Consider the following 17,110-nt stretch of genomic DNA (forward strand, 5'->3'; position numbering starts at 1 on the left):
GAATTGATGTCTTTGAATTGTGGTGTTGGTGAAGAATATTGAATATGCCATGGACTGCCAGAAGAACGAACAAATCTGTGTTGGAAGTAGTACAACCAGAATGCTCCTCAGAAGCAAGAATGATGAGATTTCATCTCACATACTTTGGACATGTTATCAGGAGGGATCAGTCCCTGGAGAAGGACACCATACTTGGTAAACTAGAGAGTCAGTGAAAAAGAGGAAGACCCTCAAGGAGATGGATTGACACAGTGGCTGCAACAATGGGCTTAAACATAGCAATGATTTTGAGAATGGTGCAGGACCAGGCAGTGATTCATTCCGTCATACATAGGGTGGCTATGAGTTGGAACCAACTTGACGGCACCTAACAACAACAACATACAAAGACCCGGAGTTAGAAAATGTACAAGCAAGAACACACTAAGAACTTCTCAAGCTGAAAGAAATGAAGAAAAAATTCAAGCCTTTGGTTACAATATTGAAACAGTGTATGGGCAAAATATTGAACAACACAGGAAGCATCAAAAGAAGATGGAAGTAATACACAGAACCACTGTACCAAAAAGAATTCGTTGATGTTTAAACATTTTCGTGGGTAGAATATGATCAACAATCAATGGTATTGAAGGAAGAAGTCCAGGCTGCACTGAAAAAAAAAAAAAGGCACTGGCAAAAAACAAGGCTCTTAGGAACTGACGGAATACCAACTGAGATTTTCAATAAACAGGTGCATCACTGGGGGCGCTCACTTGTTTACACCAAGAAATGTGGAAGACAGTTACCTGGCCAACTGTCTGGGAAAGATACATGTTTGTGCCCATTCCGAAAAAAGATAATACAACAGAATGCAAAAATTATCGAACAATATCAATAATATCACACACAAGTTAATTTATGCTGAAGACAATTAGAAAAAAAATGGTTGCAGCAGTACCAGACAGGGAACTGCCAGAAATTCAACCTAGATTCAGAAGATGACCTGGAACAAGGGATATCATTGTTGATATCAGACAGATCTTGTCTGAAAGCAGAGAATACCAGAAAGATGTTTGCCTGTGTTTTATTGACTATACAAAGCCATTCAACCGTGTGAATTATAACAAATCATGGATAACATTATACAGAACAGGAGTCCCAACACTTAATTGTGCTTATGCAGAACCTGTACATAGTCCAAGAGGCAGTCTTCTCAGCAGAACAAGAGTGTACTGTATGGTTTAAAATCAGGAAAGGTTTGTGTCAGGGTTGTATCCTTTCACCATACTTATCCAGTTTGTATGCTGAGCAAATAATCCGAGAAGCTGGACTATATGAAGAAAAACATATCATCAGGATTGGAGGAACATTCATTAACAACCGGCGTTATGCAGAGGACACAACCTTGCTTGTTGAAGGTGAAGACAACTTGAAGCACTTACTGATGAAGATCAACGACTATAGCCTTCAGATGGATTACACCTCAACATAAAGAAAACAAAAAACCTCACCACTGGACCAATAACCAACATCACGATAAATGGAGAAATGACTTAAGTTGTCAAGGATTTCATTTTACTTGGATCTACCCATGGAAGCAGCAGCCAAAAAATCAATGCATTGCATTGGGTAAATCTGCTGCAAAGGACCTCTTTAAGTGTTGAAAATAAAGATGTCACCTTGAAGACTAAGGTGCACCTGACCCAAGCCATGGTATTTCCAATCGCATCATATGCATGTGAAAGCTGGATGATGAATAAGGAAGACTGAAGAATGTACACCTTTGAATTGTGGTGTTGGCGAAGAATATTGAATATACCATGGGCTACCAAAAGAACAAACAAATCTGTCTTGGAAGAAGTACAACCAGAATGCTCCTTAGAAGCAAAGATGGTGAGACTGTGTCTTACATACTTTGGACATGTTGTCAGGAGGGATCAGTCCCTGGAAAAGGACATCATGCTTGGCAAAGTACAGGGTCAGCGGAAAAGAGGAAGACCTTCAATGAAGTGGATTGACACAGTGGCTGCAATAATGAGCTCAAGCATAACAACGACTGTAAGGATGATGCAGGACCAGGCAGAGTTTCTTTCTGTTGTGCACAGGGTCACTATGAGTAGGAACTGACTTGATGGCACCCAACAAGACTATTCAGTAGTCAAATCTTCAAATCGGGATTTTAATCTTTTCATCAATGTTACAGAATTTACTTTCTTCTTACTACTAAAAGAATATATCATCTTCTAAAATGAATGTGATTCAACAATCAACGTAAATGTACAGATAGTATCTGAATAAAAAACAAAACCAAACCCGCTGCTGTCAAGCTGATCGAGACTCATATCGACCCTATATGGTTTCCAATGAGCTGCTGGTGGATTCAAATTGCCTATCTTTTGTTTAGCAGCCAAGCTCTTAACCGCTGTGCCACCACGGTTCCAGTATATGGATAGTAACGCTTTAAAACAGAATAATTACCACCTTTTAGTCACTATACGACTGTCTCAATAATGCATATGCTTTCATAGCTACAAAGCAAGCCAACATGAGCACTCACGTATTCCAGAGGCCAGGCTTCTTGGGGAGTTTGCTACTTATCATCTGTAAGTCTCAACTTGTATACCTATCATCTATTTCTAGTGATTCCATTCTATTATTGAGGTTTTATAATGAAGTAAAAATTAGGAGTCAATATTCTTGATTGGTATTGTATTTTAAAAAATAATCCATTTACCTTTATTTTAGGAAGCACTTCAGTTACTTTTTTTTTTTTTTAACTATGTCACTTTTGTTGTTCACATCTAATTTTTCCTTTCTGATGTCATTTTATCTACTTATTAGCCAATTGGTCCATAAATATGCATCAAATCACATTGTTTATGGGCCATGTGTCTGTGAACTGGTTTTCTATTTTCTTCAAGTAAACCATTTCTTTCCAGGGTTCCTCTTTCCTCTAAGAAGCCATAGGAAATAGCATGCCTCTCCCAAACTTCTTGTTTTCAGATTACGTGGAAGATCTAAAGCACAGCTTTAGGCTGTTGGAATGAGAGGGGCTGAGATGAGCAGGCAGGTGAAAGATACTAACCAGGAGGTAGAAGTCTATTTGTGAACTTGGATTTATCTTTGATTCCACTTGAGTATTTGGCAGATTGTATTCAAATATTTCTTGAAACAGGGCTATAATCTCATCTTCTTTGTGTTTCAATACCTAATGCCTCAATTTTGCTAGTCTTTTCAACGTTTTGCACCTTTTTCACAGCCTTGAGAACTCTATGGAGCAGATCTATTCTGCACATATGGGGTCCCTATGAGTTGGAATCAGTGGCAACTAACAACAAAAAGGCACCCTTTAGCATTGTTCTGGGTACAATGTGAACATCCCAGACATGGGCTGGTCTAATTTTTTTTTTTAGCTTCAGACAGCTCTTTCCAAGCCTTAATTGGCCCATGTTTTACCTACCTACTACGGTTTATGCTTTTTGCAACTCTGAATCTGCAAATGCTCAAATTTGTAATATGCTTGTGCTCTGTTACTACATGTTGCCAAAAGAAAAAAAAAGAGAAAAAAAATATTTAATTTGACTTTTAATGTGATTAATAGTGATTTTGTTTTCAAAGAACCAAATAATTACAGAACAAGAGAAAACATTACTGAGACGATGCCCGATCTCTTACTTCTATTCAGGCTATTGCTGGACTACATAGGAAAGAAATATATATTCATGGTGCCCCCATTCTTATAAAAATCAGAGTACAATGACTAAACAGGAAATAGCAATAATTTTATGGCAGAAGCAATAATGTTTAGAATGAAACTATCAATATTTGTGTGGGAAAAATAAAATGAAAACCATGTCCTTTGGAAAAATATGACAAGGAATATCCACAAATGTAACCTGCTGTTAGGAATGCCTTTCTCCAAAAATCAAGGTACAAAGGTTGTCACATTTAATTTTAAACAGTTTTCACTTTCTTCTTGCCTTCCCAGTATAAAGAGATAGATTTCTACATTGCTCAGTAATTATTGGAAATGTCATTCACTTTGAACAAGTAATAATGTGTTCTGTGGCATGGGCATAAAAAGTTGTCTTTTTCAACTAAATTATAAGACATAATTGTCCATAAAGTACATTTCAAATAAAAGTACTCTTTAGGAGAGTAATTTAAAGTACAATATAGTAAATACTTCAAATAGTGCAAACTTGCTTTGTAATACATTCTACGTGCCACGTCAAATAAAGCAGGATCTTATCTACCCCTAAACTAGAGAGAACATGGACATACTTTCACATTGTTAGTCTTTTGCAATTATTTGTATTTTGGTCCATGTATGTGTGTGTGTGTGTGTGACAGAGAAAGAGAGAGAGACAGCAGACACTATCTGTGTATCTGTATAACTGCTTGATGGTCTGTGCACATGTCTGAAATGAGTTTCCTAGAATTTCAAACCTTTAAACACAAATAATTATGAACTCTCCATTACAAAGTAGCATTAGGCATGTAGTAATGGTTGAGCTATTTCAGCCTGCATATCTTGCAAGTCAGGTATTTGGCTGTGAATTAGATGTTTAATGAAAATCACAAAAAAGACAATAACTATAATGCTACCAAGAGAGACCCCTATGAAATAAGCATATGACTCTTCTTGTTCATATTCTTTTGGTTTGATACTACCATGGAGGAAGGTAGTACTCTTCATATAAGGAGTTGTTCTTGGAGTTGCTGAATTGAGCAGATCCTGGACATTCTGGAAGGATCCATTGTGTGGCATGGCAGTGATATTGAGGAGGTGGCACAACAGTGGGTACAGATCTGTGGAGTTCATGGATTCTTTTGTGAAATTGTTTCTGAAGGCAGGACCGTGGGCTAAAAACATTGGATGCATTTCTGGTAATGCATTATCATAACCGTGGCTACCTACTATAAAGAGAAAATGCATGAGTAAGTTAGCCAGCCAGATGGCATTACAATGGAAATAATTATTGTAAGGTCAAGTTCTGAATCTAAATGCAAATTTTATATAATTTGACTTTAAAAATCAAATAATCTTACAATCTCTGATGTTAACATCACGATTCTCTACAGGAAATGAAAAGTCAACAAGATCACGAATCTTTCTTTCGTACTAACACTACCTTAAGCAGCAGAGGGAAGACAGGTAAAAAAAAGAAAAGCTGAGCCAAGTTAGGGGAAAATGGGAGTAATCCTTTTTTTTTTTTTTTTTGGTGGCAGGTGAGGAAGATGGCTGTTAAACTAATATTCAGCGAACACTTATTGGATACCTACCATGCTCCAGTTATTGTTCTAAAGATAAAGGTCCTCTTAGTCTTAGGCAGGCATTAAACACCTAAATTAATAATTGCCAGTAAAGAGGGAAGAAACAAAAAGAAACCCAGCAGAAACTACAAAGATCAGACCCTTAGTTATAGCTACAATCCACTATTAAAAATCAAAGGTCAGGACTGGTGGGTAGAGTGGGAAAATACTGACTTTGGAGGTTCAAATCAGGATCCAGTTTAGCATCATGTGCTTTAGTATGGCTATAAATAAAGTAAAAACTTAAGGGGTCTTCTGATATACCAAAAAGTGATACAAAATTGAAGGAAGAGTAATGGTCCATTTTAAAGATGTGTACGCAGTGTACCGGGAGAGTGCAAGGCAAAGGAACTACTCCTGATAAAACGGCAACGAATTCATGTATAACACTAGTTATCTGATTAGTAAATAGATAGTTATATTAGCCATAGTACCCACTTTAGCAAAAACCAATGCTAAATGGAAAGCAATGCTCTAATATACTCACGCAGAAAGTCATCTGACTTATTCTGTAAAATATACCACCCTTCGTCAGCCACTGCTATGATTGGTTGAATTCGATCGTTGTGTCTGTAATGCCATCTTTCTGGAATCTCCTCTTTTTTGTAGACAGTAAGATTAGGATGCGCATGAGCTAGAGCTTCGTAGACTTCATCAAATTTACCTAAAGAGAAGGGAGGAGAACTACTCAGAAGAAGATACAACTACGGGCAACGGGGGTCGATTAACGTTTCTTAAATGCAGATTCCCCGCATGTGGGGTGAAAAGCCAGCAAGCTGAACTAATGAAATATAGCAGGCATTTACGTGGAAGAACTCCCATGCCCTTTGAGGAAAGAATCCTGAGGGGAAAACAGAGAACAAATAAATTTTCTGTTGTATGTAAATTCACCTTATAGAATTAAGGTGACATTTTACAGAACCAGAAGTCTCTAATCTCTCTGATTTAAAGACTGAAATACACGCACAAATACAAACACACATAGGTATTAACTAGTGGCATTTTTTTTTTATTAAGTAAAATGTCTACGGTACTGCAATACACACCAAATCAAAGAGTTAAATTCTGGCAGTTCTGAATGCAGGCATAGAGAATTTCTAGATGAGAAACTATTTTAAGTGGGGGCTGGGCGTTTTTTTTGGGGGGGGGCGTTAGGAGGAAACCCTGGCGGTGTAGTAGTTATGTGCCAAGGCTGCTAACCAAGAGGTTGGCAGTTTGAATCCATTAGGCGCTCCTTGGAAACTCTATGGGGCAGTTCTACCCTGTCCTATAGGGTGGCTATGAGTCAGAATCGACCTGACAGCCATGGGGGTTAGGAAGGCACAGACTGTGGGTGGAAAGCAGCCTGTAAAATGGAAGGGTCCTCAAAACACTGGTGGTGGTGCAAATGCAGCAAACCTGGGCACTATATTTAATCTTTTCCTTTTGTCTAAAATCCATCTGTCGGGGCTCCCTCCCTGCCTCCCACACTACAGTAACGAAACACCATTACAATTTCCATTACATTATAAATGGAAATTTATACATCATAAATTTCCATTACAATTTATAATGGAAAAAGAAGGGTTATGTGATTTTCTTAAATTTAACAACAAAAAACTTGCTGTTTTAAATCAAATTTGTTGAACACTTTGTGTGTGGCTGCACATGCATATATTAACATCCATTGTTTCACATGGTTCCCTTAATTTTCTATGAGGGATATAACTCTCATTTTTGAGGTATTCCAGCTTTTCGAAACCAGTTCTCTCATTTGAGACCTAAAACCAAACCAAACCCATAGCCATCGAGTCGATCCCAACTGATAGGGACCCTACAAGGCAGAGGTGAACTGCCCCATATTGTTTCCAAGGAGCTGCTGGTGGATTCAAACGGCTGACCTTTATTTAGTTTAGCAGCCAAGCTTTTAACCACTGAGCCACCAGGGCTCCATTTGAGACCTACGCCAACCTAAAGCCAAAAAACCAACCCATTGCCATTGAGTTGATCGCGACTCATAGAAAACGGATGTGTTAGAGAGTAGAATGGCCCCACAGGGTTTTCTTAGCTGAAATTTTTATGAAAGCAGTTTGCCAAGCCTCTCCTGTGCTGCCCCTGGGTGGGTTTGAACTGCCAACATTTAGGTTAGCCATTGATCACAAACCGCTTGCACTGCTCAGGGACTACCCCTACAAAAGGTTATGATAAAAGACAGAAGAGCAGATCTGAGTCATGCTCTACCACTTACTATGTGAACTTGAGGATGGTAAAAATCTTTTTAACTTGTTTACCTATCTTTAAAGGATCCCTGGTGATGCAATGGTTAAGCTCTAGGCTGCTAAACAAAAGGTCAGTGTTTCCAACCCATAGCCTCTCCGTAAAGATTTGTTCTTAGTTGTGGTCGAGTTAGTTCTGACTCATAACAACCCTATGTACAACAGAACTAAACACTGCCCAGTCCTACTCTATCCTCACAAACATTGTTGTGCTTGAGCCCATTGTTGCAGCCCCTATGTCAATCCATCTCCTTGTGGGTCTTCCTCTTTTTCGATGACCCTCTACTTTACCAAGCATGTTGCCCTTCTCCCGAGACTGGTCCTTCCTGATAACAGGTCCAAAGTAGGTGAGACAAAGCCTTGCCATCCTTGCTTCTAAGAAGCATTGTGGCTGTACTTCTTCCAAGACAGATTTGTCCCGTCTTTGGGCAGTCCATGGTATATTCAATATCCTTTCCCAGTACCATAATTTAAAGGCATCAATTCTTCTTTGGTCTTCCTTATTCATGTCCAGCTTTCACATACGTACGAGGTGACTGAAAATACCACAGCTTGAGTCAGCCACAGCTTAGTCCTAAAGGTGACATCTTTGCTTTCCAACACTTTAAAAGGTCTTTTGCAGCTGATTTGCCCAATGCAATATGTCATTTGATTCCTTGACTGCTGCTTTCATGGATGTTGATTGTGGATCCAAGTAAAATGAAATCCTTGACAATTTCAATCTTTTCTTCATTTATCAAGATGTTGCTTATTGGTCCAGTTGTGAGGAACTTTGTTTTCCTTATGTTGAGGTGCAATCTCAACAGTAGGCTGTAGTCTTTGATCTTCATCAGTAAGTGCTTCAAGTCTTCTTCACTTTCAGTAAGCGAAGTTGTGTCATTTGCATGTCACAGGTTGTTAATGAGTCTTTGTCCAATTCTGATGCCTTGTTCTTTGTCATATAGTCCAGATTCTCAGATAATTTGCTCAGCATACAGATTGATTAAGTATAGTGAAAAGACACAACCCTGAAGCGCACCTTTCCTGACTTTATTTACACCATGTGGTATCTCCTTGTTCTGTTCTAACAACTGCCTCTTGATCTATGTACAGGTTCCTCATGAACACAATTAAGTGTTCTGGAACTCCCATTCCTTGCAATCTTATCCATAATTTGTTATATTCCATACAGTAGAATGCCTTTGCATAGTCAATAAAACACAGGTAAGCATCTTTCTGATAGTCTCTGCTTTCAGCCAAGATCCATCTAACATCAGCAATGATCCCTCATTCCACATCCTCTTCTGAATCCAGCTTGAGTTTCTGGTGGCTCTCTATCGATGTACTGCTGCAACTGCTTTTGAATGATCTTCAGCATAATTTTACTTGTGTTTAATATTAATGATATTGTTCAATAATTTCTGCATTTGGTTGGATCATTTTCTTTGGAATGGGCACAAATATGGATCTTTTCAAGTCAGTTGGCCAGGTAACTGTCTTCCAAATTTCTTGGCATAGATGAGTGGTCACCTTCAGCATTTTATCCATTTGTTGAAACATCTAAATAAGTATTACATCAATTCCTGGAGCCTTGTTTTTTGCCAATGCCTTCAATATGCCCTGGACTTCTTCCTTCAGTACCATCAGTTCTTGATCATATGCAACCTCCTGAAATGGTTGAACATCGACCAACTCATTTTGGTAAAGTGAGTCTGTGTATTCCATCTTCTTTTGATGCTCCTGTGTCATTTAATATTTTCCCTGTAGTATCCTTCAATATTGCAAACCGAAGCTTGGATTTTTCCTTCAGTTCAGCTTGAGAAATGCCAAGAGTTTTCTTCCCTTTTGGTTTTCTAACTCTAGGCCTTTGCACATTTCATTATAAAACTTTACTCTGTCTTCTTGGGCCGCCCTTTGAATCTCCTGTTCAGCTCTTTTACTTTATCATTTCTTCCATTTGCTTTCGCTACTCTATATTCAAGAACAAATTTCAGCGTCTCGTCTCATATCCATTTTGGTCTTTTCTTTCTTTCCTGTCTTTTTAATGACCTTTTGCTTTGTTCATGTACGATGTCCTTGATGCCATCCCACAACTTGTCTGGTCTTGGGTCATTAGCGTTCAATGCGTCAAATCTATTCTTGAGATTGTCTCTAAATTCAGGTGGGATATACTCAAAGTAATATCTTGGCCCTTGTGGACTGGCTGTAATTTTCTTCAGCTTCAACTTGCATATGAGCAACTGATGGTCTATTCCTCAGTTGGCCCCTGACCTTATTCTGACAGATGATATTGAGTTTCTCCCTCATCTCCTTCCACAGATGTAGTCGATTTCATTCCTATGTGTTCCATCTGTTGAGATCCATGTGTGTAGTCACCGTTTATGTTATTGAAAAAAAGGTATTTGCAATGAAGAAGTGGTAGGTCAAAATTCTATCATGCGATCTCCAGCATGATTTCTATCAAAAAGGCCATGTTTTCCAACTACAGATCCTTCTTTGTTTCCAACTTTCTCATTTATTAAAATCACCAGTAATTATCAATGAATCTTGATTATATGTCTGATCAATTTCAGTCTGCAGAAGCTGGTAAAAATCTTCAACTTCTTCATCTTTGCTTGGTGCATAAATTTGAATAATAGTCATATTAACAGGTCTTCCTAGGTGTATGGATATTATCCTATCATTGGCAGCATTTTACTCCAGGATAGATGTCATTCCTCCTCAATTTGTCATTCTCTGCATAGTAGACTATATGATTATCTGATTCAAAATGGCCAATCTCAGTCCATTTCGGCTAAGGCCTATGATATTGATCTTTATGCCTTCCATTTCATTTTTAATGCTGTCCAATTTTCCTAGATTCATACTTTATACATTCCACAATTAATGGATGTTTGTAGCCATTTCTTCTCATTCTGAGTTGTGCCACATCAGCAAATGAAGGTCCCACAAGCTTGAGTCTATCCCTTCGTTAAGGTAAATTCTACTTTGAGGAGGTAGCTCATGCCCTGTTGTTTGAGTGCCTTCCAACCTGAGAGGCTCATCTTCTGGCACTATATCAGACTATGTCCCACTGCTATTCATAAGGTTTTCACTGGCTAATTTTTTCAGTAGACTGCCAGGTCCTTCCTAGTTTGTCTTAGTCTGGAAGCTCTGCTGAAACCTGTCCACCACGGGTGATCATAGTGGTATTTGTCATACAGGTAGCATAGCTTCCAGCATCACAGCAACGTGCAAGTCACCACAGTATGACAAACTAATAGATGAGTCATGGCCATAAAGATTACACCCTAGGAAACCCTATGGGGCAGTTCAACTCTGTCATACAGGGTTGTTATGTGTTGGAATTGACTTGATGACACACAACAAGAACAGCAATAACCTATCTTTAAAATGAAGAGAATTAATGCCTTGGTGACAAAGCTGATATGAAGATTTGAGGAGGGGTTTATAAAAAGTTGGAAGTATTTGTATTACTTATCCTATTTATAAAAAAAAAAAAAGTTGCCATTGAGTCGATTTCGACTCATGGCTACCCCATGTGTCTCAGAATAGAACTGTGCACCATGGGGTTTTCAATGGCTGTGATCCATCAGAAGTGATCACCAGGCCTTTCTTCTGAGGTGCCTTTGGGTGGATTTGGACCATCAACCTTTTGGTTAGTAGTTTAGCAATTTGTGCCACCCATGGACTCACCTCATTCATAGCTAAGTGAAATAAATCTTAGGTTGAACAGAAGTCTTCTGATGTCTGGTTCATAGTTACTTCTCCTTCCTGTATTCTGCTATATGTAGCAGAAGATACTTCCCATACTCTCCTTCATACAAAGAAAGTTCTAACCAAGTAGGCTATAGAAGGCTTTAGGGCTTCCGTCAAATCACTGCAATTGTATGCAACTTTTGTATGTATCTTCCCTCTCAATTTTTCTGAGACGGGAGGCTGTAGCTTTCATCACAGTACATGATTCAAAATGGCTAAAACCTACAATGTTTTGTTGTTGTTGCTGTTGAACCGATTCTGACTCATGGCAGCCCCATGTGTGCAGAGTAGGACTGCTCCATAGGGTTTTCAAGGCTGTGGCCTTTTGGAAGCAAATCACCAGGTCTGTCTTCTGAGGCACCTCTAGTTGGATTCAAACCGCCAACTTCTCACTAGTAGTTGAGCACCTAACCATCTGTGCCACCCAGACAGCATCAATTTCAATATTTTAAGAAAACGGAACTAATTAAACTCTGGGAAAAAGAGTCTCTTTTCAGTCTAAGGATTGAATCCTGGTATATTACCATGACACAGGCATGCATGCTTTAAAGACACAGAGATAAAAAAAAATCCCCATTCACTTACTCTCACTGTACAATCTATACGAGAAAAGGGAAAATGCACATCTTGCCTCAGTTCACCATTCAGGTCAGATTTACCTTCTTTTGGCAAGATGGCTGCTACTGGAGATTGGTCAATGAGGATATAGTGGTCTTTATCCAGATACTGGTCAAGTTCTATTATCCGGTTCTCAGAACACTGTGTCATTCCATGATCGCTTGTGATGATTAGGTTCAGGGTGTTCCACAAGTTTGCCTTTTTTAACATTTTTATGAGATAGCCTAGCTTGTTGTCAATATCTGAAATGACTGGCCCCATGAGTGGACTATCAGGCCCCAAATGGTGGCCCATGTCATCTGGGTCCTCCCAATACAGAAGACCAAGATTAATAGGCTCTTTTGATGTAAACCATTCAATAATTTTGTCAACTCTATCTTCAAATGAAACAGACTCATTGTAAGGCATGTAGTGAGTGGGAAAGCTCTTGTGTATTTTTACATCTGTTCCAGGCCACATTGCCGCACCACTAGTATGTCCTGCCCTTTGATTTGTGATCCATATTGGTGTTGCTTCTTCCCAAAACTCAGAATCATAAATATTCATGTGATCCAAGGAGAAAGACTTGTTCAGGATAGGATCAAACATGTCATTTGAAACAATCCCATGACTCTCTGCAAAGAGGCCAGTTACCAAAGTATAAAAATTAGGGTACGTCTTTGTAATAAAAATATTAGTAACTTGCTTCACATGAACACCGTATTTCATAACATAGTGAAAATGGGGTGTTGGAACTTTATATAAGTAATCCCAACGGAATCCATCGAATGAAACTAGCAGAACCTTTTGCTGGTCTGGGTGTAGGGAAAGTGGAGTTGCAAATGTTAATGTAGCAAGTATGAAGGATGCCCAGAGAAGTTTTGAAGTCATGTTCAAAGTGCTTGATCAGTTCAGCATAGAACAATCTGTAGAATAAACATATAGAAGTTAATGGCAACAATTCTGCTACATTCACTTTACCCCAGACTGAAAGTGCCAGTGTTTAGTAATCCCAGTTATATCATAAATCACAGCCTATAAGAATTATGTTGCAGAACTCCATCTTACACTAGAGACCTGGGGCTATCTGTATAATAAAGCTAAGAAGTTTAGTTGCATTATAAAACCTTTTTTATGCTTTCCAAGAATTTATCAAAACATTCTCAAAGGAATTATTTAAGTTCCCCAATAGTATTTTAAAACAATTTACATACAACTTTTCAGAAACATTTTCAGGTTGACCCAGACTTCTGACTTCTGGTCGGAAACATTTTTATATAGTCAAATAGCTGTAAACACATTTAGCATTATAGCTAGACCAATTACAGGAATTTAGCAACAAGTATCATTAGCAAATCCAATAATGGTGCTTTTTTCTTTTTTAATACATCTCTATTTTTAAAGCCAGCCCCTTTATGTTCAGTTCATCATGGCTAGAGATGGACCAATGAGAGGAGAAAACAGATGAACTTGGCTTCTTCAATTGAAATCAAGTTCGTGACATTCAAGTATGTTTATGAGATGTAAGGTACATTCATTTATTAATAATCAAAGCATAATCTCTTCTTTAAACTAAACAATTAGTTTATGGACTAAGTATAACAGAAACATAATTCTGAAATTTGATGTTGACCTTCTTAATGTGAAAATTAGTTAATATTTAATCTTATCAGTGATCTGTGCAGAAAAAGCACTTCTCAGGATTAAATCTCTTCGGAGCAAAAAAAAAAAAGTTTTAATTTGCATATCTTTCCAAAAGCTTTTATTCTACTTATGAAGTTATTAGCTAATGTGGATAAAGGATAGATATGTAAATTTTGCCAATTATCATCAGGCTTGAACTTCAAGTAAGGATCTTTTGTTCCTGTTTTTTTCCTGCCCATTCTTGCATGAAGGTATTTATAAGTCCACCAAAACTTGGATCTAACAATACTTTGTGTTAAGGAATCTCTGAATTTGTCTTTTGAAACCTCCTAATTCAAACATACTAAAGATATGTTTTAACCTCAGAAAATAGACCCTGCCTTGCCTTGGTATAAGTAAATAAAAATTGCTTGGCAGGCTTGCTTTGCCATCAGAAGGACAAGCTATGTATCAACTATATATTACCTTGAGCAATAATTTTATTTTGTCTGGTTTTTAACTGTTTTTTTCAACCTAGGACATTACTTAAACTGAAGTTGTTTTAAGTATAGATCTCAAGACAAAGATTCAAAAACTAAGTTAAAAAAGATTTCTTAAATGGCAATAATTTTTCCAATTCTGGAAGGAACGTTAAAAATCAGTTCCAATAGGGAACAGCAGATATATATACTGCTGTATCAGGCTAAGGACAGTGGTTGCTCTCTCGCGCCTTCTTCTATTTTCTTTCCATCCTTCCTAGCACAGTGAAGGCCAGAATCAACGACGTGAACACTTGATTTTCTTCTATTTTAGTAGATTAATGCAGCAATTTGGGGTAAGCAGGAGAGAATGGACTCTGGGAAACGAAAGTAAACTAAGGCTAAGTGCTGTCTAAGGCTTAGGAATGCTTGATAAGAAGAACCAACATTATCACGTCGATGACAGAAAACAATGAACAGCGAGATGGGGGTGCACATTTCCCTGCATAAAATGTTACAGAATGCAGTGGAGTCCCTAGATCTGTATCTAGATTTCACCGGGCTGCTTTCCACTTTCTCCTCCCCTGCAATCCTTCCCGTACCGACAGCCACGGAAATCTGGAGGGAGGGAGCACCAAGAAAAGGGAAGGAAAGGAAAAATAAAGGAGTAGTTCTGTGTGGAGCAAGGACAAGTCAGCTGGAGAGGGGCCCATCGCCCCATCTACTGCACTGGGATTCCGTCCTAGCCAACCGGGAGGGTCGAGGCGTAGGGTAAATTCTTAATTCCCGGACATCGCGACCACCGAGGCCCGCAGATACCTCAAACAGGGCTCTGTGTATGTGTGCAGTGGAAAGAGGGGTGACAGCTTTGGGGGCCCATAGTGTCCATGAGGGTCCCCGGAAAGCAAGCCGCCCACCCTCGCTGGACTCTTACCCTCGCAGCCATCAGGTCAGTCCTCATCTGCCTGGGGCAATGGGAGGGGAGGTGGCGGGATCGAGAGGCACCCCCCTGAACGGGTAACTGCTCACCTGCCCGCAGCCTCTGCGCAGAGCACCTGACCAGCACCGCCCCCTATCCGCCGGCCACGCCCCTTGGCTCCCATTGGTTATGGCAGGATTGTCACCGCTGCCGGGGTTGCTAAGCAAAAGCCAGGTTCCCGGGAGTGGCGGGATTGCCTGTCAATCAGCGGGAGCAGAGGCGGGCGCTGGCTGGGTTTGGAGGATGGAGGAGGCGGGACCCAGAGGGAGCAAAGGGCCCTTGAGAACCCAGCTGGGAGCTCCGAGGGTTGTGGAGACCAGCGCGCCTGTCACTTCCTCCTCGCTGCAGTCCTCTCTGTGACTGACCACAAAACTTTCCTGCGACGGTGCTTTTTCTAGACAGGCAGTTGTACTGTCGTCAGTGGTGCTGAGAGATTATAATGCGCTACCCGAGGGCTTTGTGTACTCAAACACTCATTGTTTTTGTTAAAAGTTACTTTTTTCCCTTTATCTGATCTCTCACCTCAAGCTTTCTTTTTCTTCTTTATCTTATATTGACGACGCCAGGATAGGAGAGCTTACACACCATCTTCTTCGTTCTGAGGGACACCTGAGCAGCCAAGGGTGCTGATGAGATGATGAATTTTTCTTTAACTCATTTTCTTTACTAGTTGGTATTATCTTCTTTACCTTAAACCCAAAACCAAACCCATTGCCGTCGAGTTCATTCCGACTCATAGAGACCCAACAGGACAGGGTAGAACAGCCCCATAGGGTTTTCCAAGGAGCGCCTGATGGATTTGAACTGCTGAACTTTTGGTTAGCAGCCGTAGCTCTTAACCACTACGCCACCAGGGTTTCCTTAGGGTTTAATCTAGTCATCTCTCAATCCAACATCTCTTCAGGTTTTTGCAAAGGTCTTTGAAGGATCTGTGATGTGGGTTACTCAGTGAGGTACCTGAGAATGCATAGATGAGATCGAGCGTGGCTCAGGATAGGTCAGTTTGCACCCATAGAGAGGCTGGTGGGCTACTCTGGTGATTGCACCTATGTCCCAGACTCTGCTTCTTGCTCTGGTTTCAAATATGCATTATAGCTAGAACTTCAGGTCTAACTTCTCTTTCAGGGAATTTCCAACTTTTCTGTTTTTTTTAAATTAGTCGATTATGACTCATGGTGATATCAGGTGTGTGAGAGTAGAACTGTGCTCCATAGAGTTTCCAATGGCTGATTTTTCAGAAGTAAATTGCCAGGCCTTTCTACTGAGGCACCTCTGGGTGGACTCAACAGCCAAACTTCTGGTTAGCTGCCCAGCACATTAACCTGTTGCACTACCCAGAGACTCTGGATCCCAACTCTACTTATCATAAATTATAGTAGTGACATTAAGCTCCCCGAAATGATTTGTTCATCTACACAATTCCCAGCTAAATTCTGACCACCCTGCAACGGGCAATAATATCTTCTTGGTTGTCTTAATAATAAGAGTTTCGACACTGAATTAGACCGTAAAACTGAAAGCATACGGCAACAGTGGCCTTGGCTGCTGTCTGCAGCTCATTCTCCCTGTGCTTGGGCTGTAAAATGAATAGATGTTCCTGCTCATTTTAATTAAATGGGGCAAATACTTTGGAAATCATTTTTCTGTTTGTTTTGCTTTGCTTTGCTTTGCTTTGTTTTTTCCTTCAGCTTCAGATAGAGGTACAGTTCCTGCCTCAACACTCACTCCCTTCTCACTGGGTCATACCACCCAGGAGGCATGGAGGCACTCTTCCATGGCCCCTACTTTGAGGTGAGCTGACTTAATTGTTTTCCATATGTGGGATGGAGATTAAGGGGGAGCAGTAGCAGACCCAGTGATAGTGCAGTTATACAGGTTGTTCCAAGTCCCTAAAGCTCTGTCCTTTGAAATTGCCCAAGCTTGGAACACAGTGGTGCAATCTTATAAATATTTGATCCCCGAAAATAGTCCAACCCTGTGTTCTCCAAAAACACTCAAAGAACAACTTGTGCTAACCAGAAAGCAGTAGTAGTAAAAACTGGCCTGTCTTTTATATGGGTCATTGAACACTGTCTGACTCTGGTCAGATGACAACCTGCATTGCACTGCAAACCTTTATGGAAGGCATGATTGTATTCACCAGC

The 17,110-nt window shown here is 39.8% G+C and overlaps 1 protein-coding gene across 2 annotated transcripts; it reads right to left on the reverse strand.

The window, feature by feature from the left end:
• Positions 1 to 2,714: 2,714 nt before the first annotated feature.
• Positions 2,715 to 15,699, reverse strand: ENPP5 (ectonucleotide pyrophosphatase/phosphodiesterase family member 5). 2 transcript variants are annotated; one of them, XM_023545296.2, is made up of 4 exons: positions 14,922 to 15,699; positions 11,948 to 12,811; positions 5,783 to 5,959; positions 2,715 to 4,899 (listed from the first exon to the last, which is right to left on the reverse strand). In XM_023545296.2, exons 2-4 carry the CDS (start codon positions 12,774 to 12,776, stop codon positions 4,472 to 4,474), a joined length of 1,434 nt encoding a protein of 477 aa, XP_023401064.1. In that variant the 5' UTR covers positions 12,777 to 12,811; positions 14,922 to 15,699; the 3' UTR covers positions 2,715 to 4,471. The 2 variants fall into 2 exon arrangements, with proteins under 2 accessions (XP_023401064.1, XP_023401062.1); XM_023545294.2 differs by lacking the exon at positions 14,922 to 15,699 and having other exon boundaries at positions 11,948 to 14,138.
• Positions 15,700 to 17,110: the final 1,411 nt, after the last annotated feature.

This window comes from Loxodonta africana, chromosome 1 (genome assembly GCF_030014295.1).
Source record: "Loxodonta africana isolate mLoxAfr1 chromosome 1, mLoxAfr1.hap2, whole genome shotgun sequence".
Classification (NCBI taxonomy): Eukaryota; Metazoa; Chordata; class Mammalia; order Proboscidea; family Elephantidae; genus Loxodonta; species Loxodonta africana.